This window comes from Porites lutea, chromosome 11, assembly GCF_958299795.1.
Source record: "Porites lutea chromosome 11, jaPorLute2.1, whole genome shotgun sequence".
Taxonomy (NCBI): Eukaryota; Metazoa; Cnidaria; class Anthozoa; order Scleractinia; family Poritidae; genus Porites; species Porites lutea.
The window spans coordinates 28,588,607-28,602,286 of NC_133211.1; the positions used below are offsets into that span (position 1 = coordinate 28,588,607).

At 39.0% G+C, this 13,680-nt stretch overlaps 1 protein-coding gene across 2 annotated transcripts in view; it reads right to left on the reverse strand.

Moving 5' to 3' along the window:
* The window catches only part of LOC140952877 (uncharacterized), a 136,230-nt gene that overhangs the window by 118,158 nt on the left and 4,392 nt on the right, over positions 1-13,680 (reverse strand). For both annotated transcript variants that reach the window (XM_073402327.1, XM_073402326.1), the window contains exons 4-11: positions 12,832-12,915; positions 11,196-11,420; positions 10,476-10,619; positions 8,481-8,726; positions 7,151-7,243; positions 6,141-6,224; positions 4,108-4,253; positions 310-499 (exon numbers count right to left, since the gene is read on the reverse strand). In XM_073402327.1, coding sequence (XP_073258428.1) covers positions 310-499; positions 4,108-4,253; positions 6,141-6,224; positions 7,151-7,243; positions 8,481-8,726; positions 10,476-10,619; positions 11,196-11,420; positions 12,832-12,915 — 1,212 coding nt within the window. The remainder of the gene's footprint in view (positions 1-309; positions 500-4,107; positions 4,254-6,140; positions 6,225-7,150; positions 7,244-8,480; positions 8,727-10,475; positions 10,620-11,195; positions 11,421-12,831; positions 12,916-13,680) is intronic.

The following is a 13,680-nucleotide window of genomic DNA, read 5'->3' on the forward strand; positions in this document are numbered from 1 at the left end:
TTGTTACAGTACCCCCAAACTACGCGACGACAATAGAAATGTAAATGTACCAAAGGTTTTATACTATTAAAAGCACTTCAAATGAAACGAAAGGCCGACTTCTCTTTTCACTGACTCGGCAAAAATGGTCACGTCTCGGCAAAACTGAATTACTATACTTGTGAACAAAGAAATGAATGGCCGACTTTTAAAGTACTGTGTATAATAGAGAGAAAGGGAAAAAAGCCACCTCCACAGTCGCAAACTAACTCCGTTTCAATTTTCAGTTCTGCAAAGCAAAGAAACAGTACAACGTTGTAGTCTTCCTACCTTGAGCTCATTTATTCGCTGTTTTATGACTGCTGTATCTGATTTGATAGACTGTGCCATGTAACCTCCCAGTCTCTCCTCTGTACTGTTTAACCACGGTAACACTTGAGATGCCTGACTATCGTACTCGCGTAACTGGCGCCACGATTGGTCCAAAATTGTTCCTTTTTCACTGAGTAGCAACAAAAGCCTAAAGGAAATAGCAACAATCTCAGTAAGGAGTAAAGTAAGCCAATGCGTAAAGTTAGGTGTGAAGGGCAGATGTAACACTCATCCCAACAGAGCCGGGAGTTTAAAAAACAAGAGATAAAGAAGATGAGGCTGAGTATGGAAATCCATCGAAAAATGAAAACATTAAGAATTAGATGCTATCAACATTTTTATCATCGTCGGAGACCCAGGGGCGGTCAGTTGGGTCTGGAAAAACGGCGACGGCGGCGAAAGTTTTCAAGAGCGGGTGAGAGAGCCCCTGGGATGCTTCTCTTAACAGACCAGTTCCACAACTCATCCGAATTGTCGATAAGCGGCCGGCATCTATCGCACTACTTACATGATCTTCTTATACCAAGAAGTTTACCTGCAAGCTCGACTGTTAGCTCATTCTCTATTGTCGCCGTACCTGTTTAGCTCGTACAAGAGAGCTTTCTTCGGAAGGAGTTTTCAGAGAAAATGGGCCCTCAAAAACCAAAGAAATTCCATAATTGGTACAATTTTCGTTTAAACTCATACATTTATTGCGCATGCAACAAATTCATACTATTTCACACGAAGGGTTGATATGATTAGAGTAGATAAATGATTAGAGTAGATATATTTAGCATGTTGACAAAAAAAAAAAGGAAAAGAAAACTGTATGTCTGTATTAGTTGAAGAAATCAGACTGTGGACTGATCGAAAGTAAATTCGTAATTTGGGCTTGTTCATGCAAAATCGTCTGCGTGGTTGTTTACGCCTGCCCAGCAGGACACGTGCCGGAGAAATGATCAGAATTTTTTTCGCCGTTTAAAACATTGTTAAATGTTTCTCCTCATTGATAAAAGACAGACAGACAGACAGACAGACAGACAGACAGACAGACAGACAGACAGACAGACAGACATACATACATAACCTTTATTAAAGTGTCAAATCGTTCTACTGCCTATTGGCACTGACTGGGGACACCTTTAAAACTAAATTACATCATTAAAAGAAACTAATTAAATACTATAAAACATATAAAAAAAGCCGGAAATTAACACTACTCAAGCTAAGTACTCTTTTACACACTTTAAGACTAAGTTCTAAATTTACTCTTTAACACTTTGAAGCTAAAAGTAGGTTGAGTTTGATCGTCCGGGTGAACGTAGTCCTGAATAGGACTGTTGTTGTTGACAGTGACTGACGTTTCGACAACCTGTGCGGTAGTCATCTTCAGAGTCAAAGTGAGTTGTATCACGTCAGTTGATGGTATTATACTCTGGTTATTGATCTGATTGGTCAATTACGTCGTGATGTTATTGGTCGTCTGTCAGTTAAGCCGTGATGTTATTGGCTATGAAGACTCGTAATCAGTAATTGGTGCGTTTCGATCCGTCTATTGTCACAGTTAAACAGTCGTCTATTGTTAGTCAAATTGTCATTCTCTCGTAGATAGTTTTACTTGATGTCGTCAATAAGTCGTTTGCACGGCGCTGGTAACTGACGATTCAGTGGCGCTTGTTTTAAGTTAGTAAACCAGCTTTCTAAAGTAAGACGTTGATATAGTAGTCGGTAGAAAACGTTATACATGTCGCAGAGTCCCAGTCAATTTGATGTTTCGTCTTTAAATGGTGCTCAGCAATGTGATTGTTGACGTCACCATTCTTCGTAGCTCGTTTGTTTTCGGGCAGTCGCGTGGTTAGGTTTCTGCCAGTTTCACCAATGTAAGAAGCCTGGCAGTCGCAGCATTTGATCTTGTATACTGCTCCCTGTCTGTCCTCCGGTTTGTCTTTGTCCTTGACATTAGTAAGCAGTCACCGTAAAGTGGTTATCGGTTTGTGTGCAACACGTATATTGTAAGGTTGTAATATACGTGCAATGGTTTCAGAGGTGCCTCTGATGTACGTTATAGTCGCTGTCGTAACAGGGCCAGAGTTGGTCTGAGTGTTCGAATCAGTTTTACTGTGAATGTTCCGTCTAAGCTAAGTTCTAAATTTACAATATAAAGACTAAATGCATATATGAGTTCGGACGCTAAAATGAATAAATAAATATGCGTACGTCCAGTTAACCTAAGCATAAGCAGCATTCACTCCCACATCCTTCAAGAAATGATGTTACATCATTGTCCTAAAAGTTGCCAAAGTTCCAAAATTTCTCTCCTCCTTGCTTAGTTTTGACCATAATCTGAGAGAATGTTTTCCATAAGTAACAGTTTTAAACCGAGGTGAGACAAAATCTGCATTTCTTAGGTTATATCTCTTACTATTAGTATTCTCCTCGTTGATATTAAAAATATCCGCAATTTGGTTCGTTGTTTATTTGTTTTTTACTTTGAACATCAAAATGAGTATATCCTGCAACCTCCTATTTTGTAAAGTGGTTAACTTAGCTCTTTTCAGCAAGGTGTCATAACTTTCGGTAGTGGTATTATACACTAATCTTAAGGGCTCTTTCTTGTAGACGCTCCTATTTACGATTATCAGATGCCGTGCAAAAATGCCACACGCGGTGGCAATAGGTAAGGTGTGGCATGATAGCTGATTTGTACAAAAGTAACTTGGTATTTACTGGGATAAGATTTTCAAGCCTTCTTAATATTCCGATCATCCCGCCAACTTTCTTACACACACTACGTATATGATCTCTAAAGTTTAGGTTTTCATCTAGGTTTACACCTAGGATCTTGATGGATTGTGACTGTTCGACTTTTTCGCCACATATATCAAGATCAACGTTCCTTTCTCCTTTTGGATTTCCCAAAACCATAGCTTGATATTTATCGCAATTGACTTTTAAAAGATTATCTTGATACCATTTAGTCATCCTCTCTCCATTGTCCACCAGTATCTTCTCCACGCTTTTCGTTGTTTCATTTGCTACATTTTCATTTGCTTTCATTTGATGGTCATCCGCATACATCGAGACGTTGACATCCCATATTATGTTAGGCATATCGTTCTGGAAAATATTCCACATAAGTGGTCCAAACGTGCTTCCCTGTGGGCATCCTCTCTTCACCACAACCCAGTCACTTGCTACAGAACCTATCCTTACTCTATTCTCTCTTCCCTGAAAATATGATCGTACGAGCTGTATGGCTTTATCAGAGAAATTGTAGGCCTGTAGTTTATTTATGAGCAACAGAGGGCTAAGAGAGTCAAAAGCGTTGTTCATATCCGATGACAATATACCGACAATTTCCTTGCTTTCTAGTTCTGCTCTCCATGTTTCGGTCAGCGTTATCAGCGTGGTCTCACAGCTATTCTTTGCACGATAGGCAGTGATAGCATCACTGAGTCTGTCATCAGTAAACGAGTTTGCAGGAAGATCACGAAAGCCGCGCGATAGATTCTGGCCTCTTATTGGGCACAAACAATCACAGAAAAGCATTCGAATAAGTCGTGGAACTGGTTTGTCAAGAGTAGCATCCCAGGGGCTCTCTCGCCCATTCTTGAAAACTTTCCGTTTTTGCTGACCCAACTTACCGCTTCTGGGACTCCGAGGATAAACCTTAATAACAAGGCCTTTCCTATAGCATCCCAAGTTAGAGACTTGTAATCCCGACGATGTTTCCATACTTTTTTCACTCATCTCTTCATAGGAATTACTCCTTACCTGTTGTATCGTTCGTTGATGTCAGCAAGTTTGTTTTCTAGTACCCAAGACTTCTCATTGGGGTCTGGTATGACGTCAGTTGGCGCCGATTTGACATCTGCCCTTTCTAACGTAGCAACGGAACGCTCAAGTTCAGCGTGAAAAACCTATAAGCAATGGAATCGGACTCAGGTTAACTCCCAGATAGGCTACAGAGACATAACTATAATATAACTTCAAATTCTCACACCATAATTTACATAATGTTAAGAACACTACACTAAGACTTAAAGATGTAAATAATTGTGCTTTTTTATCTGGAACGTAGGTGAGCCTGTGTTGTCTTTAAAACTCTACCAAATCGTTAAAAATGGAAGTAAAACAATATAAAGCAAAAACTGGACGCAAATCTAGTGTCGCAAAGACGTCACTTTAAGCATAGACCGGTGTATAGGAAAAGACTATTGCTATTTTGTAAAGTGAAATATTTGGCTAGTACTGACTACCACGTTTGCCGTTTACTACACATTGTACTCATTGTGTGTCGTCTCATTGGCTAAGTGCCTACAGCTAATTTTGGAAATCATCGCAACCTACAGATGAGTCAGTTATCTGTAGGTTGCGCGCGCAATCCATGATTTCCAATAACAATATCAATTCAGGTTCTTTGCGAAGGTGTGTTTGTCGTTATTTTCTTCAAAACAATGTATAATAAAACAATTATTACACTCGGTTTTTGTGATATCCTAAATAATCAAGCTAACGCCTGGGGCAAGAGTCGAATCATAGTCGAACTTAATTGGTCGAACCTATTAATTTTGAAATAGCCGCATGAATGGTGCGACGTTTGCCGCAATTAAGCTCGACTCGAATTCAGTTCATAAATAATGCAAATTACAAAATTAATTGATTCAAATGTGATGGACAGCGCAAACGTCACAAAAATATCGACTCCCTCATCTGCCAAACGCTATTTTCCTCCCTGACAATTTCGCGACCGGGAATGGCCAGCTATCGAAAGTCACTGCTGACATCGCACAGCGTGATGGAAATGTGTTTTTCGCGTTTCATGAATACGTGTACTAAATATAAATGCGTGAGATGCGAATTGCCTATTTGCATCAAATGCTCAGTGTCTGAAGAAAACGAGGACGTTGAGGGATGGACAGCCGGTAAAAGCGTTACATCCTGCGAGGCTTGAGACAGGGACCTAAAGAGAGCCGCGCTTGGTCTACCGTTCAAGCACTGTATTTCGTCATTTCGCTAGCAAGTCCTAGTAGTAACTAGCCGCGCCTCGAGCTCCGTGCTTATTCCCGTGTTTTAATAAAGTACAACTTGTGAAATGGGAACGACGAAAGTTCGACGTTTGTTACCATGCTGGAATTAAGTCGACTCTTCGTCGAACCTATTATTAACTTATTGGACGCCACTTACATTCGACGTTTACCCTAGGCCTAAGGTCTTGGTAAGTGTTTCAGCCACGGCCTTCGGCTCGCCTGATAACACTTCCCTCGACCTTGATTATTCCGAATATCACAAAAACTTCATCCAATAATTGTTTAAAATTAAGTCTGTGTGTATTTAAATGTTCGTCTGCTTATTATGCTGTAGAGGGCTTGTGTAACTCCTTCCGTTAAGACTGCACGTGAACGCTTGAAATATAGCTGTTTAAAGCAAAGCAAATCGTATTAAATATGGTTAAGTCTCCAAAATATGTCTACTCTGGTGATCATACAGACACAATCAAGTATTCGAAACTGCTGTTCAGGGTTTGCTTTTCTATATTTTGTAAACTGCATTTTATCTAGATTTATCTCACTAATAACGATCTCGTGTGCTTCACAGACATGTATCACTGCAGCCACTAAATGCTAAGCCTTTAATTACGGTAAAATCTATCAGAACACCAAAAACAAATAATCAAATACTCGGGTATCCAAGTTCGTTTGTTGAAAGATCCATCGGACGCACTTTTATCTTCTATTCCGATCCACATTTTTAATTTAAGTGACTCTTCTACGGTGTAGTTATTTAAAGGCATTAAATGAGCACACCTTGGCCTCGTGAAGGAAGTCTTCTCCACTCTGATTCACTTCTTTTAAGTCTTTCTCGTGCTCTTTGACGTCGTCAACAAAGTGCTATAACAAAAAATAAATTCAGAGGCAAAAGCATTACAAATGTTTTCACTTAGCAAAGAATAACGAAACCTTTAAACCATCATAGACAGACAAAATTGGACAATCAAAGAATTGATTCACAAGATGGCTGCCCCACCACAGGTTCACAAGACAAACGTAGGTAAATATTTATACAAAACAAAGGTCAAAGAAGACTGAAACTAAGTAACGCGTGAGTTTGACTGAGTGAAGTGATAAGAATACAATTTATTCATTTCATTACGTTAGTTGGCAGCGTAACTAAGATCGAAAAGACAATCCAAAATAAAGGCTTTAAGTCGGGTAGACTAGCCTGTGCATTCTTTCCGTAAATGGGTTCATCGAAGAAGATATTATTTCAGCTACAGCGTCTCATGAACCCAAGTTATCATGACTGCAACCCTAAAGCGCCGACTATTTATCCTAGCTGCCTTCTTCTTGATTGATGGGCCGGATTTACAAATGAGATCATCAGGAGAAGCTTTGTTCAACACTAAAAACACTGTTTGTGCTACTAACACATCATAAACAAGACGACATTACGGAACAAATACTTTAAGCCCCATTCACACTAATCAGGATAAATTTGAAAACGCAACATGATCGTTTTATTCTCTGGTTTTGGTCCAAAACCGCGGAATAAAATGTCAGCTAAAGTAGATTAATTCGACAGTGGAGAAAATCATGATCGTGACGTCAGCGCTTTCGAAAAAGTTCTGCTTTTTACGATGTTTTCTGTGCAGACAAAAACGCAAAGCCCGCGTTTTCAAGCTTTATCCATTACTGTGGACGATACGTATACCTGAAAGAAGTGGCATTTCCAAATTCATCCGGCAACGTAGTATGTATATAAATTGATATAATAACATTTTATGACTGTCGTATTAAGACATTCAAAATTCACTCACCTTGTGTATAAGTAGTTTATCATGAGCTCTTTGAACATCCTTGACATTAAGAAGAATGGCACTTCCTTGATCCTCTGCTTTCTTAAGCCAGGACTGTATGCAACACAAACATCATATCAAACAAACGAACATCCAGCCTAGCTTGCCTTAACCATGTCTTTTATTCTGAAAAATCGGACATCACTTTTGCGCTTGATAAAAACGGAAATAGGAGACGTCTGCATACTGGCTATCTTTCATCCAGTTTATAACAACATAACTTACGGTATCGCTGTGCGGGGCCTTAACACGGATGAAACTATTAATTTTGGGCGCTCATCATTACATGCACTTTGCTCCATACAGATCTCATGCAATCCCCCTATTTAATCTATATAATATCCTCCCACTGAACTTTCAATACGGCAAGTCAGTTTGTACGACGTCTTCTTGACATTATTCATCACTTCAAAAAACCGAAAAATTAACAACATACATTTTGGCTTAAGTTCACAACTGTTTAAAAATTTTTTCCACAAATACCCTCTCATTGTGCTCTTTCGCGGTTTAAGGTTTTTTGCAGCATTTAATGCCGTAACATCTTAAAACATGGACGCCATTTTGACCGATTGTGATATTTGAAATGTGAAAGTGAAAATGAACATTGAAATTTCGCGCCAAAATTAGCAAGTAATCCCACAAGCTATAAAGCCTTTGTAAACATACCTCCCGTTTTGCAAAATGCGAATTTTAGTTCCCACTTACAGCAAGTGGTCGTTTACGAGAATCGAACCACAGAGGGTCTTTTTTCAAGTAGAGATCCCACCCATTTACTTTCTGGAAGAGAATTTGTTGCGTGCAAGTTACCTAGGTGTAGTTCCATGTGTGTGTCAAGTGTCAAGACGTCGCTTACAGAAGTTAAAAATGATGAAAAATAAAAAAAACCGTCACCCATAAAGGTACTCGCGGTCGCATACAAGAGTAGGTCATTCACATGAGGTTCAACGTCAGTGATTTGGCCGGGAGTATTTGGGTATTTTGGCTCTGTGGTAGCTTGTGGGACAGTATTATGACAACATCAGCAGTTACCACAACAACGCAATCACATTATTAAAGAGACGTTTTGCCCGGCAGTAACTTGAAAATGACCGTCATTTTTATGTTGTAGGAACCCAAAAACACAAAGAAAAAAAACTCCGAGTAACCTAACAATCCTCAGGAACTGAAAATTAAAAGTGGCCTTCAAAAACTTCTCTCTCCGAAAGAAACCTGGAAGGAGAAGTTCTGAGTCAAAATTTGAATAACACCTTTTAATGTCTCAAAAGTGGTTAAAGCCGCTAGGCAGACATACCAAAAATGGATGCAGCAACTCTTCAAATTTCGTCAGCTTCTCATGAATCCGAACAAGTCTCATATACCGATTATCAAGCTCTGCTTGCAGTCGTCCCCACCTCGCCTCCAAATTGCTCATCTTTGTATCGAGTTCGGCTTTTTTGGTTGGCGAGAGAAGCTCGCCACTTCCTTTCAAGAACTGCTTACTCTCGAGAAGCATAACCTCGACGGGCTTCTTTCGTTCATAAACTGCTTTAGTGAACCGCTAAAAAAGGGTGAAAAGGCAAACAAGGACGCGTTAATTAATAAGAAAGATGGGCAAGAAAAACACAAATCATGAAGACAAAAAAATTAACCACGAATAAAAAAGGAAGTAGTACTAAGGGAAAAGCTAAACATTAGCAAACATTGCTCTCTTCTTTTAACAAGAATTTATCTTAACGTCACTAAAGGAAGCAAAAGATGAACAATTAAAGTAACAATACAACCCCCAAAGAGACACTTGATAATATTTAAAATAAATGCAGCTAGTTGTTTAATTATGCACGAAACGTTAAAGAAACAATGGGAACTAAATTTTATATTCTTTTAGCAGTTAAGCTTCAAACTCAACAACTCCAAAAAAAGCAACTGTTTACTTGAAGAAACTTGAGCATGCAGACTACTTTTGAACTTCTTTTGCTCTACAATGTGAATCGCTCGAATTTTAACCAAACTGATAATGATTCAGTTTACTAACCAGTTTACACGGTTTTTTCACTGATATTTTTTGGGGACATGGATGAGCGGCGGCACTACATTGGTGTCTTGGTGTGAATGAAAGTCGGTCTATCGTAACTACCGGTACAATTTTAATCTTCCTCAAATATACCGGTCTTAGCACCGAGACACTCACAAAAACATCGAAAGGCGCTTCAAAGAGCAATTTGTGGGTCGAAGAGGTTTGCCAGCCCTCCTGTTATATATTCTAACTGAACAAGCGGCCTTCTAGGCAGCTATGCAACAATGATATAAACTTAAAACAGGGAAATTTTGACTCTGAATATGACTACGGTCTACCGTACAGGTCGTCGAAACGTTAGTCACTGTCAACAATGGTCCTACTCTGGACTTGACTCTTCCCGACGATCATATTCCACCTACTTAAGATAAACTTAGTTAAACTACAATCAGTTCTCTCAACTGTCCAACGCTAAGCCAAAGCCTGCCGAGAAACAAGCGCCATTGTTTTGATCATCACAAAGAATAATTATGCTAATCACCTTTAAACACTGCAGCAAACTGCTTATTCCCAAACCACTTCTTGTTGAATTCTTACAAGTTTACATTTTTTGTTAGGAACGTTAACAAATGTCTGTCAGTAATTACATGGATCCCTTGTAGACGTTAAAATATTGAGCTTTCTGGAGACAAAAGTCTCCTGGGATTTCAACGTTATGAAATAAGGATTAGAGAGTAAGTACCGTAACGAAATCTCACTGGCGATTCCATTGAAGGTGGAAGAAGTAAAAGAGAATACTCTTCTTTGAAAAAAAGAGAACCACACACTGAGTCTGTAGATTTTACTGATGAACAACAGTACAGTAGCAGACTATATACAGTTTTGTTATGCGCCTTCTTACATCACCCTCTCTCTATCTACATCTAACTAATGGATGATGTACTTACTTATTTTTTGAGGATTAAACTTGCTACTAACCGAACGAGGCACAGTCGAAAAGTCACTTTTTACTGTTACTTTCCACTCTGAATTGTTTTCTATTAGCTTTTCCATTTTTTCTTGCTATGTAGTTAATTGTGATAGAAACAAATAATAAATTTAATCATTGCAAATTTCGTCACTACACTGGCAGAAAGAAAATTTTGAGCTTTATTCTAAGCTAGAGCCGACTGTTCACAGTGGATTGAACATGTCACGTAACTTGGGAACTGCCTCTGAATTCTCTCACTGCCAGTGTAGGTCATGACTGAAATTTTCAATGATGAGCATGCCTGTAGATTAATTTAAGATCACCTTCTGTTCTTCTATTTGTTCTTCCAGTTGTTTGACATCTGCAGGGGAAGCCGCTGACTGTGCGAGCAGGATTTTTTCAGTGTCTGACAGCCAATCAAGCAAATGCTGGATAGATGAGCACCACTGGAGACACGCCTCTTCCACCTGTCAAGAAAGTATCAACAGTGGCATTGAAAGTACTCCCTTTTCTGCAGGTAGTTAAGGGGAATTTTGGAGAAGGGGAAAAGCACAATTGTGTAAATGCAATGGAATTTTACTCTTAAGTTATGCCTCCAAGAACAACCAACAGTTACAGATATTTTATGGTCTAAAAGCAAATCCGGCCGTTTAAAAGGACATTTTTTTGTTCAAGCATAGAAAACCAGTGCAATGACCTTTCAGGGCAACCAAATTTTTTTGTCTTTTCAGTACTAACTCTCCCCTTGTATAATTCATTTGTAGATTAGGGGCTCAAATAGCCTGTGGACAAGTTCTCTAAAACATATTGAAGGAAATTTTTAGGGGGCAACTAGCCAACTATTCTTATGTAGGGGACGCCAAAGAAACGCTCCAACACGTGTGATGGGCGTGCAGAGTTTCTGTTTTTCCACGAATATTCGCCAGGTGCTAGAAACAAAAAGGACTACACAGAAGTTCACGCTATTCGTTCCAAAGCAACGAAATAGTAGCAAATATGGACAGAAAGTTGTTAGCCTGCCAGTTGATAACTGTAAAACAAACCTCTTTGTGTTCTTTTCCTTGTCTCTTCAAAGTGTCCACAAACTGCTCCATGATAAGCTGCACTTCGTTCAAAAGTTTCTCATATCTTGAGTTCATATTCATCAACGACGTTATTATCTCCTCGCGGCCTTTTGCGGCGCTCTCTAAAATGGGGTTGGCGGTATCTTGGGACTCTGGCAAGTGATGCAGGCTGAGTCTATACTCCTCAAGGTTTCTTTCCCAAACCTATCAGTACATATATGAATATAACATTGTGTTACCAACATGCGCCAACACATGCGGAGCTAGACTTGTTCAAATAGAGTGCTGCTCATGACATGGTCGTAAACCATCTTATTGACGATAACTATTACTGCCTGATGTAACTGAATGACATATGCATGTTTGTAGGATTTTCCATTACCGTATTTATTCGAATAAACGCCCAACCTCGAATTAGTGCCCACCTCGAATAAGCGCCCATCCTGAAGGCAGAAAAATTTAATAAGCGCCCAGCCTCGAATAAGCGCCCACCCCCACCCCGCCTCCCTCAAACTCAAACTCAAACTCAAACTCAAACTCAAATAAGCTCCCACCCCCAACCCCACCCCCACCCCCTTTCTGGTCCCTCCAACCCAAAAAACATTAAATAAGTACTAATAAGAGACTTGCCCGAAGACGGAATTTCCTTCAGAGTATTTTACAGAAACCTTGCTTTGTTACATCTTCGCGTTTTATTATTACCATTTATTGTATTGTTGCAAAATAAACATGCTAAACTTCCTGAAAATGGTGAAAATTTAATAAGCGCCCACCTCGAATAAGCGCCCACTCTCAAGGTCCAAAAATTTAATAAGCGCCTAGGGCGGTTAATCGAATAGATACGGTAACTGGTTTGATGACTTGCCTTTTTTACGCCCTTTCATGCAATATAAAAATTAAGCAACGAAATTAAAACATTTTTTCCGAAACAGGAGAATAAATTTATAAGTACAAATAGAGAGCTTAACAAGTATTGCGGCCAAGCAAACAAAGTACCTTATTATAGGAAATTAACGCTCCATGAATGGTATTGGAAATTAACGCGACTTAAATTAACGCGAATTTAATGGAAAACGACTTTCGAATAAAGAAAATTAATGCGAAAGAGGAGGTAGAATTTCATAATAAAGGAAATTAACGCGATTAAGACACAGTTGGTGGCCGAAATCAAAGGAGAAGATATTGACATCACTTCTGACAGCGACAACGATGAAGATGAACTCGAAATTTTGAAAACCTTTGCCCTAACTTTTGTGAAAGATGAAAAATAAAGGGTAAATGGAAAGAAATAAAGCTTGTAGTTAACGTTTTTTAGGTGTCAAGAATGTCTGGACAGGTTCCAAAATTGGGGTTAAAATACTGGAAATTAAGAGCGCGGAAATTAACGCTCAACAAAGTTAACGCGACTTAAATTAACGCGAATTTTAACGATTCGCGTTAATTTCATGGAGCGTTAATTTCCTATAATAAGGTATATTCCCCTGAAGAGATCGGCTGCGCAGAAACAACTTCTGTTCAGGCTAAATTTATAATAAATCTTGGAAATAATGATTGTCTATAAAGTAACAACCTATAAGATGTCAGTTACTGGTTTCGAGGCCACTCCGTGACTAACCTGTGACTTGTCCGTGTATTCATGGCCCACAGTGCAAAGAGTTTTAATTGAAAGTTGTTGACTTCGAATATCTGTATACAGAGCCTTCAACCACAAAAAAAACTGCTGTCAATAATCAAATGTCATGGTCAATTTGGGTAGACGATATGAGACCCACTTATAAGTCTTTTTATTGCGTTCTCCTAACGTCGAACGCAACAACTAAACTATGATTACTAAAAGTTAACGGAGAGAGCCAAGTTCGTAGAAAGGAATGTTAGAGTTATCGAAGCGTAGCCAGAAACATTTCAATTCTCAATAAATATTTCAATTTCAATTCCAGTTTTTTTCTCACTGGAGTTTTGCTTTACTTCGCTTGCGCAGCAAAACTTGCAAAAAAGAGAACCAAATATATTTTTCAGGCCTTTTTTGATGAGTCGACTACAAACCCAATCAGTAAAGCTCTGCGTCCGCAATTATTTTCAGCGTGACAATCAAAAGAGTAACGATATCTTCAAACACGTAAAGTTTTTCCCCGTTCCAAAAAAGTTTTACTCGGGTTCGCCGAAAGGTGGTTACCTTTAAGGCTAAACCTTGATTTAAACGAAACACGTTCCTGTCAAAAAGGAGGAACCTACAGTTATCCTAAGTCAAAATGATAGTCCATGCCAGTCTATAAGAAAAATTCGTGGGTATTATTTTAACCATTGGGTAGTCCTATTCGTCTCCGAGTAAGAAAAGAGAAAAGACTTCTATTCTTCGTTTTTACCGTCACGCAATAAACACGGCACAAAAAATAAATTGGAAACCGTCCGGTGGAAGAATTCAAGAAAATGAAATGTTATAAAAGACTAATATAAAAACAATTCG